The sequence below is a fragment of the Plectropomus leopardus genome, chromosome 6, assembly GCF_008729295.1.
Source record: "Plectropomus leopardus isolate mb chromosome 6, YSFRI_Pleo_2.0, whole genome shotgun sequence".
Lineage (NCBI taxonomy): Eukaryota > Metazoa > Chordata > Actinopteri > Perciformes > Serranidae > Plectropomus > Plectropomus leopardus.
The window spans coordinates 21,437,428-21,451,084 of NC_056468.1; the positions used below are offsets into that span (position 1 = coordinate 21,437,428).

Here is a 13,657-nt window from a genome sequence, read left to right on the forward strand (position 1 = left end):
GCCTGTGCACAGCTTTAGTCAAGGTGCTGGTACTATGGCAAAAGTACAAATGTGTAAAGAAAAACCACATATGTTGTGGCTATGTATATATATATAGAGAGAGAGGTTAAGAATTAATAATTTTCTGCATTCACTCGATAGACATACAACACTCTGTTCTGTGAAACGAGTGCCAAAGATGGCTGCAACATCGTGGAGGCTGTGCTGCACCTGGCCAGGTGAGGTTCAACTGTTTCAGTCAGCTGACTGCACAAAACAAAGACAGCAGAGGAAGTTTTACTTCTCAGGAGACTTTTTAGTTGTTAATTCAAATGTAATTAATAAATGATTACTGGCTGCCATTTAGTTCGGGATATTTAAATGCACGTGTTACATTTTCATGCTATTTGGCATGGGATAGTGGGACACTAAAAATGAACTTTGTTGATGTTATTATTTACACAAATTAAAATGTCTGCCAAGAGTGGCCAGTGCCAGAATTATGAAGAGAAAATAAGGTTTGATATTTTGCTCTAAAAATTAAAACATTCCCAAAAGAAGAATCCAGATCGCCTTATATACAGTTTGAACATTGAATACTCTGGAAGCTCTTAATTGTGACATCTGCTGCCCTCTGGTGCCTAAAAGTAAGACTCAAAATTAACATGGAGATGAAAGGTGCCCTGCAGATTTTTCTTTCAAAAAACAAAAGTTATATTTACATACGCACTATAACACATAGAGTGTATCATTGAGGTAAAAAAAAAAAACCTGTTGAATCCTGCATTGTTTACTTGCTAGCAGTCTAGTTTTATTTTTCTAGTAGTACTATCCTTGTAGTAGCCTAGGCCCAAGTATCAAAATTCATGTGAGTGATCGGCACTTACTTTTTAAACATATAATATTACATTTATTGTTCCACCTTTTTTCCCAACCGACAGGCAAGTGACAAAACAGGCTGCCTTTGATGAGAAGAGTCACCATCAGTCGCTGCCCAACTTAGACGCTCCGAGGAAGAAGCCAAACTTCTCCTGCTGCTCCTGATCAGATTCATCAGACCTGGACAACATTACAGGTGGATAAAAGGACTAAAAATGCAGAAACCTGCCAAAACATGAATGAGAATGAGGAACATATCATCATTGTTAATAACCAAAATAGTTTAACTCATGGATAAAGTGCACAAACAACAATGGGATCACAGCAGAAAACCCAAAACTTCTTACATAAATTCAGATGCATTTTTCTCATTCAAGGTTATTTAAACGTGATGTATTGTGCCAGTTAGTTCTCATTCACTGTTCGTACTTAAACCCACGGAAAAGTAATGCACTGTAAATCGTATATAAACCATGTAATTTTGAGGGGGCGGTTATCATGTGACCTGTGCCCTGCAGAGTGCCCTCCATCATATGACAGGAGTGAAGAAGGGGAGTCTGGCCGTGTAGTGTAAAGAGCAACAAAGTCCACACAGGGAGGTGGTAGGGGTGGTGGGTGGGTTAAAAATAGGGCTGTCAGCATTAACAACAATGCAATTAAGGTTCGTACGTAGCACGTTATTTATTTTATCCGCTTTAATTGCTGGCCGACATTCCTGTCTTTAAGAGGCCGTACTCGGCCGAGTTTTAAAGCTACACTGATGATACTGCCATCACGTGAGACTAGAGGAGGAATCCAGTGGTGCCAACCATGTCATGCTAGCTTCTCAGTAAGGGGGCCAAATAATGCTTCAGAGTTAGAATAAGTTCTGGCAATGGAAAAACAGCTTGTTCATTACACATGGGTCCCTTGACCTCTGACCTCAAAATATGTGAATAAAAAAATGGGTTCGATGGGTACCCATGAATCTCCCCTTTACATATATGTCCACTTGATGCTAGTCCCCTGCAGTTTTTTGCTGTAATTTGATTCTTAAATGAGACAGTCTGGTAAGAATTGTTTTGCCTTGCCAATATTGACTTCATAACTGTTTTGAAATGCAAAATAATGGCATTTAAATGTGATTAAAAATGTGATTAATCACTATTAACTGTTGAAATTCTGCAATTAATCAGGATTTCAAAATATATCATGTGACAGCCCTAGTAAAAAAGAAACAGGATAGAAAAAATAATATTGAGTTAAGTTACCTAGAATAGAATAGAATAGAATATTCCTTTATTGATCCCCCATTGGGGGAAATTCCAAATATATACCTACAAATAAAATACCTACATCAGTAAGGTCACAAAGACCCCCCAAAATTGATTCTTTACTTGAAGCTTACCTGACCAGTAGGGACCATGGATGTGTAAAGAGAACTGGATTCAGTGTTGGCAATGGGGTCCCATTCATTCTCCTGAAAGTTGCTTATTGTTTCCATGGATGTATAAATAGGTTTGGATGCAGGACCCCAAAAAGGTGCATTTGTTGTGGAATGGAGTTGCTTGCCTGCCTCATACAGCAAAAACATTTCGAGCCTCTGGGTTTACTTCCAACAATATGCAGCACACTGAATATGTGCAGTAATGTTTCTACTGCCAGCTCCACCCACGAATTCTTGTTTGGCCCATAGACTTACATTATTATGACATCACAGACTTTTAAATAACTTTTTTTGGTCTGAAAAGTTTTACAGAATAGAAAGAGTCATAACTGACAGTGTTTGAAGTTCGAGGTGTCCTGTTGACACTGAGCAGTGTTCCGGGGGTTGGAGTTGCACTTAAGGCCAAAAACGTTTGACTTCCAGGTATAAAATTGGGGAGATCTTCTGCATTCGTGGGCCCATAGACTAAGCACATCAGAATTTCTTTTAACCCCACCTTGTAACTGCTTGGGCTTGCTCAATGAGAGAGAGACTTTTAGGACATAACGATTTAAATAAATGCTTCTAAGTGTTCATTCTGGAAAGCTGATGTACCTAAAAAAAAGTTTAAAATTGTAGACGTTTCTTTCACAGTGTAATTCTATGGGGAAAAGACTTTTTGGGCCCCATGGTATCATGTGTTAGGACAGGAAGTTTTAATTACACAGATTGGCCACCATATAAAATTGGCTATAAAGCACAATGCTGTTCCTGGAGGCTTGGTAGTGGCTCTAATTCGTATGATATAATATGAACTGTGTGCATAACTTTTTGTAAGATATAATAACAGTTGTATGAGGATAAGTAGATTGAGCTGTATTTCAGCCACAGCCTAAACTCTTATTTTATGAATGTTTAAGTCAGTATAAACTTCTTGCCATGTAAAATGTATGTATGTTTTTGTTATTACACATATGATGATTTGCACAATCTGCCCTGACATGCATGGCCATGTTGTGCAGGTACTATAAGCAAATTATGAAAAGAGAAAGACAACTGTGAAAGTGAAGTAAAATGTGTAAGAAGGATTTGAAAGTGAAGTATGTGAGTATGTTCATTAGTATGTGACGCTGACAAATATCAGCATGTGATAGAGAACAGTTATTTTATTCTAAAGTGAGACAATAAGATAAATAGCAATAGATTTTTATCTGGTGGCTCTTATTTAATTACTTCTGAGTTGAGTTATTTTTGGTGTGAATGCTGATTTGAAATGATCTGCAGCATGTTGGTGGCCTGAAAGGAAACAGAAGTTTGTTGTTTGCGCCACCCAGGATGTCAAACCTTATTGCAGGTAAACTGCATCGATGGCCGACATAGAGATACTAAGAATTGTGGGAGAACTTAAAGAAAGAGCCTTGTTTGTGTTTAATATACGTAGGAGTAACCCTGGTGCGATGTATGATTGTTGAGACTTCATGCTCATATTACTCAACTCAACTCACAGTCTTTCACATATTACCCCACAGTGTTACATTTATCTTAATTTGGCTTCCTGCTGGGGATGAGCAGCTGTTTTATGTTTGTAACGGAGCGTATAGCAGATTTCCAATTTGCACAAATGGTTTAAATGGCTGCTGAAATTTGATTTCTCCGTAGCTTTTCACCCACCTACAAGTGTGTTCAAAGGAACAAGTAAAAACACTTACCCCTTTAGATTTTTTGGGATGCTGCTTTGTAGAAACTAGTTTGTTAAAATTATACTGAACGCTTAAAACTGTAGATATACTCGCATTCATCCACAGGTTTGCTTGAGCATGTGGCTGCCTGGCATATCCTGCATCTGTTTGGAGCGTTGGTTGTGCACGTCCTCAGTAGAAATGTGCAAGATGCACACGCACATGAATGTCAGGGGCAGTGTATGAGCAGTTTCACTGATGTGACAGGCTCAGGGGGCAGCAACAACAACAACAGGAGTTTTGAAGACAAGCATTTACCACCATCTGTACATTTTGTCTTTGATGTTGTACAGTAATGAATACACTCGATTTAGGAGCCTTGCATACCAGCTACAATGTCACTGTGTTTATTGTCATGCAGATCCAGGAGTTTTACACAGTTTGAGTTCTCTGGGCTGCTCTATAATTTTGTTCACAATACAGCCAGTTGTCTTCACAAACGAGTGGTTAAAAAGCAAGTATATTTCTGGTCTTTAGACTGTTTCAGGCGTCACATGGGTCATGCCTTGTTTGTGCTATTGTCACACACCTGACTCTCAACTTCTGACTCTGAAGGTGAAAAAAATCTCTGACTACAGAACCAGACATATCATCATTTTTATTCCAGTAATTTTTCTTCATGGTCAAAACCTGAAGCTTACATTACCCACAATGCAAGCCAACCACCGGCAGAACAGTCTAAGATTCTTGTTTCTTAGCAGCTAATGGAGCCTCAAGCTGAGATAAAGTGCGAGCTACAGAGGCTTTGTGCTCATTTCTTTCTAACTTCACATCCCCAGATTTCTTTCATTTTCAAACTTTCAAGCTGACATTTATCAGACTATGGAGCCAAAAAGGACTTTATACTAAATGCCGTGGCAGTTCTGGTTGGCTGTAATTTTGTCTGAGTAAGGAGGGACCAGACGTATCTGCCAGAGCAAATAAAACATGAGCTTGCTTCATTTCCCCTTTAAATAGAATACTTGAATAAATATGCTTAGTTACTTACCACCTGTGTTAATAGTGAATGTGATATTATGGATGCAATCTTAACAACGTCAAATAATTCTGTCTATCTGTTGCTCACACTCAAGCAATCTGCACCCCCATCAAAAAGGAACAAAGGAGGAGACGAATCAATAAATCAGATAATTTCTTCTTGGTTGCTGCTTTAAAAGACCCTCCTGTTAGCCATACTCCCCGAGCGTCTGCAAGTGTCTCCAAGCATGGCTGTTTGAATAAATGCAACATATGTTAGGGATTTTGCACTGTGAGTGTGTGTGTTAGTGTGTATGTGTGTGTGTTTGTGTATTTAGAGCTGGCACGGGTCCCTGTCTCCACCTCCCATCTGTTTACATTGTCATGTGCTTGATGAGGCGAGACCACTCATTTGTCAAACAACATGTGGGGTAGTGGAGATGGGGATGGGGAGCAGCAGCTGAGAATGGTGTGTGCGCGCGCGTGTGTGTGTGTGTGTGTGTTTGTGTGAGTGTGCGTGCAGTAGTAACGGGGATAATTAGATAAGGGGACTGTGTAGCAGAAAGGTTAATGACAGTAATGAATATATTAGTGTAGAGGAGAGAGAGCAGGTTGTCTTTGCTGTTTGGCATCTGCAGATATGAAAAAACACAAAACTTAGAAATCTCATAAATTATTCTATTCAGTATGTGTAAAATGATTAATACTTTTCCAAAGCTCATTAAAAAAAAAGAAAAAAAAAGAAATTAAGTCTTGTATGATATCTAAAGATTGTCTATAGAGGAACAAATACAAACATGGAAAAGCTCAATTTATTTCTTTTAAAAAAAAATTGTTTGTTTTTGTTCAGGTTTAAATTTTAGTTTAAAGTTAAAATGTGTTGGTAAAAAAAATCGCACCCTTTAGATTGCTCTCACACACTCAAGTTTGACCTCTGTTTTCTGTTTATATTCACATAAAGTGGGTAAAGTTAATTTTGTAGTCACAGTTTTATGCCTTATTTACTGTAAAATACAAGTTACTGCTGCCTGATTAATGCAGTGTAAATCTAAAGTATTTTAAATTTGAAAATGATGTGGAATCAGTGGTATATAATTTCAGGCACTATTTTAAATTCACAATGCAAGATTTTCAAAATCTAGAGTTAAAATTAATTTAAACCCTTGTGGCACATCCTTAAAACCTCATCAGTCAGTATGACAAACACACACACACACACACACACACACACACACACAGTCTGTACGGTTGCTGATTGAGGGAGTGGTGTGTCACCATCTGGAAAGGTCAGAGGTCAGAAAACGGGACCACTGGTCACTCTGATGACATCTGGGCTGGCAGACTGTCTGTCCAAATCGACCTCCACGACAGACACACAAGAGCGTCCACACGACCACCCCTAACACGCACACACATACAGTCTGATGCACCTGCTAGATATCTGTCATCTTTTTTTTCATGTCTGCTTTTGACAAAGTCATCAAAGACATAAAGCATTTAAGCAATGTCTAATAGTCTGGCTCATGCTGTGTGTGCATGTGTGTGGGTGTGGGGGTTGTGTGTAGAGGGGGGAACCCTATCAGAGCATTTTTTGCTTGATATTTTTTATAAATCCTTTAAGTTGCCATCTTGGTATTACAACAGAGAACACAGAGATTTAGTCTCAACATTTTTAGCTGGAATTATTTCATTTGATCTTTTTTTATGGCACATATTTTAAACTCTTCATCTTGGAAACCACATTTTAAATTAAGTAATTTTTGCTCTCTTGATGCACAGCTTTACTTTAAATACTTCTAATATCCCCAAAAAGATGTTTCTGAGTTGAAGTAACTGCAGCTGGTGGTTAACAACACAGTGTGCTATACCACTTCAGCAGGCAAGAGGGCAGCAGCCTCCTACAATGTGATGAGACTGTTGTGCTGTACCCATGAAGCTTATGAAACAGTTAATGCAGTTATATCACACACATACCTTAAAGGTTTCTCATTATTGCCATTTAGTTTCAGGTTTACTTTATTAGTCATATGTAGGTTAACACAGGGTCAATGCTAAAAGAAATGTATTGGATGAGAGATGGGGTTAGCTCAGCAACAGAAGCACAGTGTCACAACAAAGATTTAAAAAATATTTCAAAAAATGCAATATTCTACCACGTAAGACAAATATAATAAAAAACAGGATAAACTGATAATAGAAAAAATCATTTATGTAAAAGGTGTTCATCATGTGTGACAAGTTAAAAGGTTAAAATTATTGCATTTTCAGCATAAACAACATCAGTTGATAACGTCGAGACTATCACATTAAAGTTACGGCTGGAACATTACATTAGAGTCATTAGATGTAAAATGTCTTGATGTCCTAACCTGAGTTTATAGTAAAGAACTTGTCAAAAAGTCTGGACTTCATCAAGAAGAGAGGCGTAGATTTTGAGGGGACTTAAAGGACGCATCCCCCTCAATATTTAGAACATGTTGCCTCCAATTCAAACATGAAAGTAGTAGAGGACTTTTATTTTGACAAATTTTAAGACAATTACACAAGAAATTGATGCAGAAAAACACAAATTGGTGCAGAAAAATTCACCCGAAAAAGGAAATTTAGTGTTTGATGACCTCCAAACCCCCCATTTCATGTGTTCCCCACAATGTTGAAACAAAACCTAAGCCTTTGCAAAAGCACATCATATCTGGAATATGTTGAGACTCCCATGTTTCTTTATTTATGGACAAGTTGCACATTTTCCTGTGTGTTTGAATACTGGCATCTCAATGCAACTTCATTTCAGGTTTATGTTTTTTATTGTCTTCGTAGAAAGCAAAACATGTGACATGGTGTATATTATTGCAAAAGCTCATAAGAAATCTAGCCGAGATTGAAAGGCCACTTGTCTCTGTGCTCAATACAACACATCTCTAAAACCGTTATAAAACGTACAGCAATAATAAGAACCACTTTGGTTCCTGTGACGTGTGAGTCAGTGTGATGACAGAGGCGACGCTGCAGCTCTGTTTATCTCAATGACCGCTCACTTAGCTAGAAGGACGGGCGTGGATTAGAGGCCGTTTTATAATGTGTGTTAATCTGACAGATTAGCTTGATTAGGTTAATCTGAGAACATTGAGTGTGTGTGAGTGTGAGAGTATATCTCTATGTGTAACAGCTTATTTCTAAATGTCTTTGCTGGTTAGATTCAAAGTTGATATAATAGTATTTGACGGGATGCCAGGCTGTATTCTTCACTGTGCCTAAACAGTGTTTTGTCGATAAGCTCCAGCTGCAGTCAATGTCCACAGAGTCCGTCTCTATAAACTGAATCCCCTTCAGAGGCCAGACATCAGTATTCCTGTCTGAGCTGCTATCCCCATTGGAATTTGAAAATGACATTTTAACCGCTAAAACAGATTTAGTGACGTTTATCTGAGTCGAAGGGTAAAAAACAGATTGTGTGCATTCACATTCCTCATCTATCAAATCCACCGGCAGACCACTGGCATCTGTGCGTGTGCATGTGTCTGCACACAAAGCAGGCACCCATTGACATAATGACCCTCCGAGCCCACACAACAATATATAGAGATCTTATCTAGAAACTGTATTGACATATTGACCAAACTTGTCAGGCCGGAGAGCAGCTGATATCGACATGTTGTGCGTGCAGGAATGTAACCTAGATTTGGTTCACAGCAGCTGCCACATATTTTATCACAGATACTATTATTTCACTGTGGTAAACATAAGTTGAAGTGATTCTGTACTTAATATTTTTCTTATTGCTTACAAATAAGAATGCCCAAACAACTCAATATCTGTACCTTCTGACTTCTCTTCAGTGTCTCTGGCACTCAGACACAAGGCCATTCACTGCTGGAAACATAAATCATATATTATGTATAGTAAACATGCACTATACTACATAAACATATAGTGTGATTTAAAAATAAATAAATAAATGAATGGTTTATTTGTTGGATACTATTTCCAGTCTTATATTAATACACATTTAATGCACTAATCAGGGCCAGCGTACAAGAAACATAAAAATATGTTACATTTAGATTTTACCTGGCTGCTAAAATTGCAGACATCTTACAAACATGTTAATCATGGCACATAAAGATAGTCACTATGCTAGTTTAGTCGATGGTCATTTCCCCTAACCCTAACCATCCAGAACTTGGTCACCTAAACCCAGCCACCAGTGCCAGCATGTTGTTAACGCTTATTAACATCCTGGCGTGGGTTGCCATGTGCTGTGCAGCACAGGGATACCTACCCCATGATATTTAGACGTGGAAGTCCACAAACAAAGTGGCAGCATGTGACGAGTTTGGAGGAGAACATGTTTGTTCCTTATAGTGGTTGGCTTATATTAGTGGTTACCGGCAGAGTTTCAGCCTGACGCTGTCCTGCCGTGTTTTATGCGCATGCAGATTTCGTCCAGCTGTGTTCTCAAGTGATGCCACTTGTGTGTGTATCATGTGGATGCGGCAGGTGCTGAGGGTTCGGAAAGAGAACAGGCTGGCATTGCTGCTAGAGAGGGACAGTCTTCCGTGTTGGCAACTATTTACAAAAAAAGCCAAGTTAATCTTATTTAGGAACCTTTGCAACCTTCTCTTCCCATTTCTCGCTCTGGTCTTTTCTGCCACTTTTATGATTGAATGACATGGTATCACTCTCAACTCATCAATTACTGACACTTCATCAGTAGCCCCCTGACCACAGACTGTAAAAATAATGGATGTAGCTACTGTGCCGTCACCCACTGGATTGAACTCCCATTTTGAAGCCATTAGTTCAGCATTTCGGTTGTCGCCATTTCATTTTTTAGAGCCAGAAACAAATGACCATATCTGACTGACCTGTCTGATTCATTGAGAAAGCTCAGAAAACCTTGTGTCACCGTCGTCTCTTTTGCCTTTTGCAAACACACACGCACACATGCACACACGCACACACGCACACACACACACACACACACACACACACACACACGCACACGCACACACACGCACACGCACACACACACACACACACACAGAATGCTGTTTCCATTTTGCCTAATGGTTGTTGGCCTGCTGTTTTTCTATACTCAATTACACTAAACAAGGGACAATAACTTATGCACACACACACACACGCACACACACACACAATCACAATCACAATTGCAACACACTTATCAAGTGATTAACTGTCAAACTGCACAGCCAGAGTTCAGCAAAGGTCAGGATTGATTTACATAGACAGATGGAGAGCCCTATTAGAGTGTGTACGTGTGTGTGCGTCTGTGTGTGTGTGTGTGTGTGTGTGTGAGAGTGTCCAGTCTCCTCCCCCTTCACTGATTGAACCCCAGCGCTCACACACACACATACACACACACTCCCCTGTGGCGCTGCACTGTGCAACTGGTTCATGTAACCATGGAAACGATGAGCTTGCTGTACATCATCATGATGGGGTCATGGCACAGTTAAAGGTCAAAGGTCATGGGTGGCATGGTGTGTGTCTGTGTATGTCTGACTGTCCTGAGGGGATTGTCTCACAATGTGAGAGCATTTTGTGGGCAATCAACCTAAAACAAAAAAAAAAAGCAGTTTGACGCCATTTACATGTCAAAGATACAGTCAGAGGTTGTATTTAGAGAATTTGACGTGTTAAATTGAGCAGAATAGACGTGTATAAAGCTTCCAAACCATCCATGTATTTATGTTGTGAGCTTGGAATTATGAGGTTTCGTGTGATGGGGTGCAGCTCTGAAATGTTGACTGTTTGTTATACACTAACTGATTTCTAATGGGTTTACTCATCTTTAAAAAACTCATGTACACATGCACATGGTGAAAAAGGGGTATTTAATAGTCTTTGGTAACTGTGGATGGCTGCCAAAGTTAGCAGAAATAACAAAAAAGCTCTCCTCTTTCTGCTTTGGTTATGCACAGACTATATACTTCGCACTTCTCTTGTGATGTAAATCCAGCCCTTGTTTTTTGGGGAGATTGTATACAATGGCAGACAGAACTGCATAGTAAAAGCGAGGCTTATAGGTAGGGGTGTTACAATATATCCATTAAATGACAACGATCATGTAACATCAATACAAAGTGTAAACATCGATCCATATCATCCTCTTTTAGATGCGCTCTTATTTTGAAATTCTGTGTCACCATCAAACAGCGTCCAGCAGATGATGGCGAGAAGCCAAGAGAAAAATGATGGGGAGAATGCTGTTTACCTGGGAATAATCATCATCAAATAATCATCAATGTGGAACTGTTTTGTTGTTGGAGAGACTGTGAGTCAACAGACGGTGCACGTCATATGTAAAGAAAAGCCGTACTGAGGAAACACAACATACCTGCAGGGCCACTTCACTGACTTCTTGGTAACACTCTGTTGTTGACTGAAAAAACATGTATGTAGACTGAAAATCATCTGTTCTGTCAGGAGATGCGGGAACTTAAACCAGCGGTGAATTAGACAAAGCATAAAAAAATAGTAAATTGGTTAAGTTATGAGTAGAGGAAAAGGTCGCTAGCTGCTAAGCTAATTTCTGCAATGTTAAATGCCATAGGCTTATGCTAATAACGTTAGCATGTTGTATATGTGGGGGAAATGTGACCTACAAAAGACAGTTGTTTTGTGTTGAGTTGTCTATGATCCTTGATAGTTATTACTGAAATTTACTTAAGTAGAAAGATCTTCTTGTTAATCTATGTTTTGAGGATGTTGGGAGAAGTTTGTCTTCAAGTCAGACAGCTCAGAAGTTTTAGGAAGAAGATCATGGTTTCAATTAAAATGAAAACATATTTTCCAGAAAGGATTTTCAAACAGAATAAACCAGTTTTAATTATTTCCAAATATGTATATGTTGTTTTTATCTTTTCTGGCCAAAAGATAAGAAAGAGGTGGCAGCTTCTCCTGTAACCGACTGTGCTAAATGATGTATAATATCAGCCCATATCGATCGCAGGCCCCTAAATCGAAATAAATCAAAATCGTATCATGGTAGACTTTGTGATATCGGCAAATATTGTATCGTTACAGGGAATCAATCTGAACAGTGATAGTGTTGTTATTCTAAAGCTCTATCAGCTCTAGCTCCAATATGACCCTCGGGTGGATGTGCTAATTTTAGCCCCTTTTGCCCGTGAGATGCATGACCATGCGGCCAAAAAAATCTGTGCGTCTCCATTTAAGCAGCACTTGAACATCATTGAAAAAAATTAGTCAGCACTGTATTTGAGAGACAGATTGATTAAGTGAGAGATGTAAAAATAATAAGTAACTGTCACTGGCCACCATGTTGCTTTCTACTGTTTATTAACCTGTTTTTCGGTCCATCTGTGATGCCAAACAACAACTAAAATAAACAAAAAGACTGATTTTTAACAGGTTTTCCTGCATTTAAAAACCTGCAAACACAAATTAAGGTGGTATTTATTAATTTGTCTTTTTGCTTTAAAATTCTAAGTACTTCTGGTAATATTAGTTATTTTGTCTTCTATTTTGTTTTCTTGTTTTTTTCCCCCTTGTTTCTCATTATTATTAAGAGCTCCGAGCCGCCTTCTTCCTTATTCTTCATGTTCTTCTTCCTCTTCCTCTCCTTATTATCATCATAAGGTTGGCCTCATATTGTGAGTCCGTATATTGTAATGTCCCTGCAGTACATGACTTGTCAGTATTTCTCTTCTTCAGCATGAGCATCTTCTGCTTCTGCAGTAAATAAAATGATGCTGATGTGATCCTCACGTGGTGCTCCGTGTGTGTGTGTGTGGGAGGGGCGCGCAGTGTACAGTGAGAGAGAATATATATAGAGAGAGATAAATGCTGCTGTCGTGCTGTGCAGTGCGTTCCGTCACTTTGATAAATCTCACAGCGAGCTGACGACACCTGCTGACAGCACACTAAAATCTGATTGGCTGGAACAGCTCCAGGTCAGGAGGATGCTAATGGATATGATTTGGACAACAAATAGCACACAGCAATGCACACACACACACACACCAAGGGCACACATGAAATAATAGGTCATACACACAGATATAAGGAATATCCTATGCATACCCATACAGACACACATTTGCCCCTGTCTTAGTTTGTGTGTATCATTAGTGGGGCAATTACAGCTAATGATAGTCGTTACTCTTATTTACCTGATAAACAATTATTTTACATTAGGCTATACAGCTATTTACATGTAAATGGTCTAGTTATTGTAGACAATTAACTGGAAGCAATGAATCCAGGAAGAACAACGTAAACATACGTGTTTACATAGTGAATATACATGATGCATGCATATGTCTTCAATGCTTTCTCATCCCAACTCATCGAATATTGCTGCTTTGTCAGTGAATCTAAACGTCAAAATATGCACAAAGTAAAATGTGCAATTTATGCTTAACACTTTGTCATAAAATGTATTTCCTTAAGCTAACAAATAGAACCTGGCTAGGTTTAGAAATGAACATCATGGCCTGGTTTAAAATCATCTGGTGCTACTTATGTCATGTAATGTCATGTGACATATGTCACTACTGTAGCATGCTACAGATGCTAGAACTCTATGTTGTAATTAAATGACTTTTGATTTCCACCCACATACACACAGACACGATACCCTCCTCTTCTGATTTGTAGTTTATCATGTAGGTCAGGGAGGCACCTCCCTGCATCTGCCCTCTTTGTGCCT

At 38.9% G+C, this 13,657-nt stretch overlaps 1 protein-coding gene across 3 annotated transcripts in view; it reads left to right on the forward strand.

The window, feature by feature from the left end:
* The window catches only part of rasef (RAS and EF-hand domain containing), a 109,236-nt gene extending 97,756 nt beyond the window's left edge, over nucleotides 1-11,480 (forward strand). For 2 of the 3 annotated variants that reach the window (XM_042488812.1, XM_042488814.1), the window contains exons 17-18: nucleotides 142-218; nucleotides 921-2,010. In XM_042488812.1, the coding sequence (XP_042344746.1) occupies nucleotides 142-218; nucleotides 921-1,023 (180 nt within the window). In that variant the 3' untranslated portion in view covers nucleotides 1,024-2,010. Of the gene's footprint in view, nucleotides 1-141; nucleotides 219-920; nucleotides 2,011-11,139 lie in introns of those variants that run through there. The other variant, XM_042488813.1, reaches the window with a different exon arrangement.
* The last annotated feature ends 2,177 nt before the right edge of the window (nucleotides 11,481-13,657 follow it).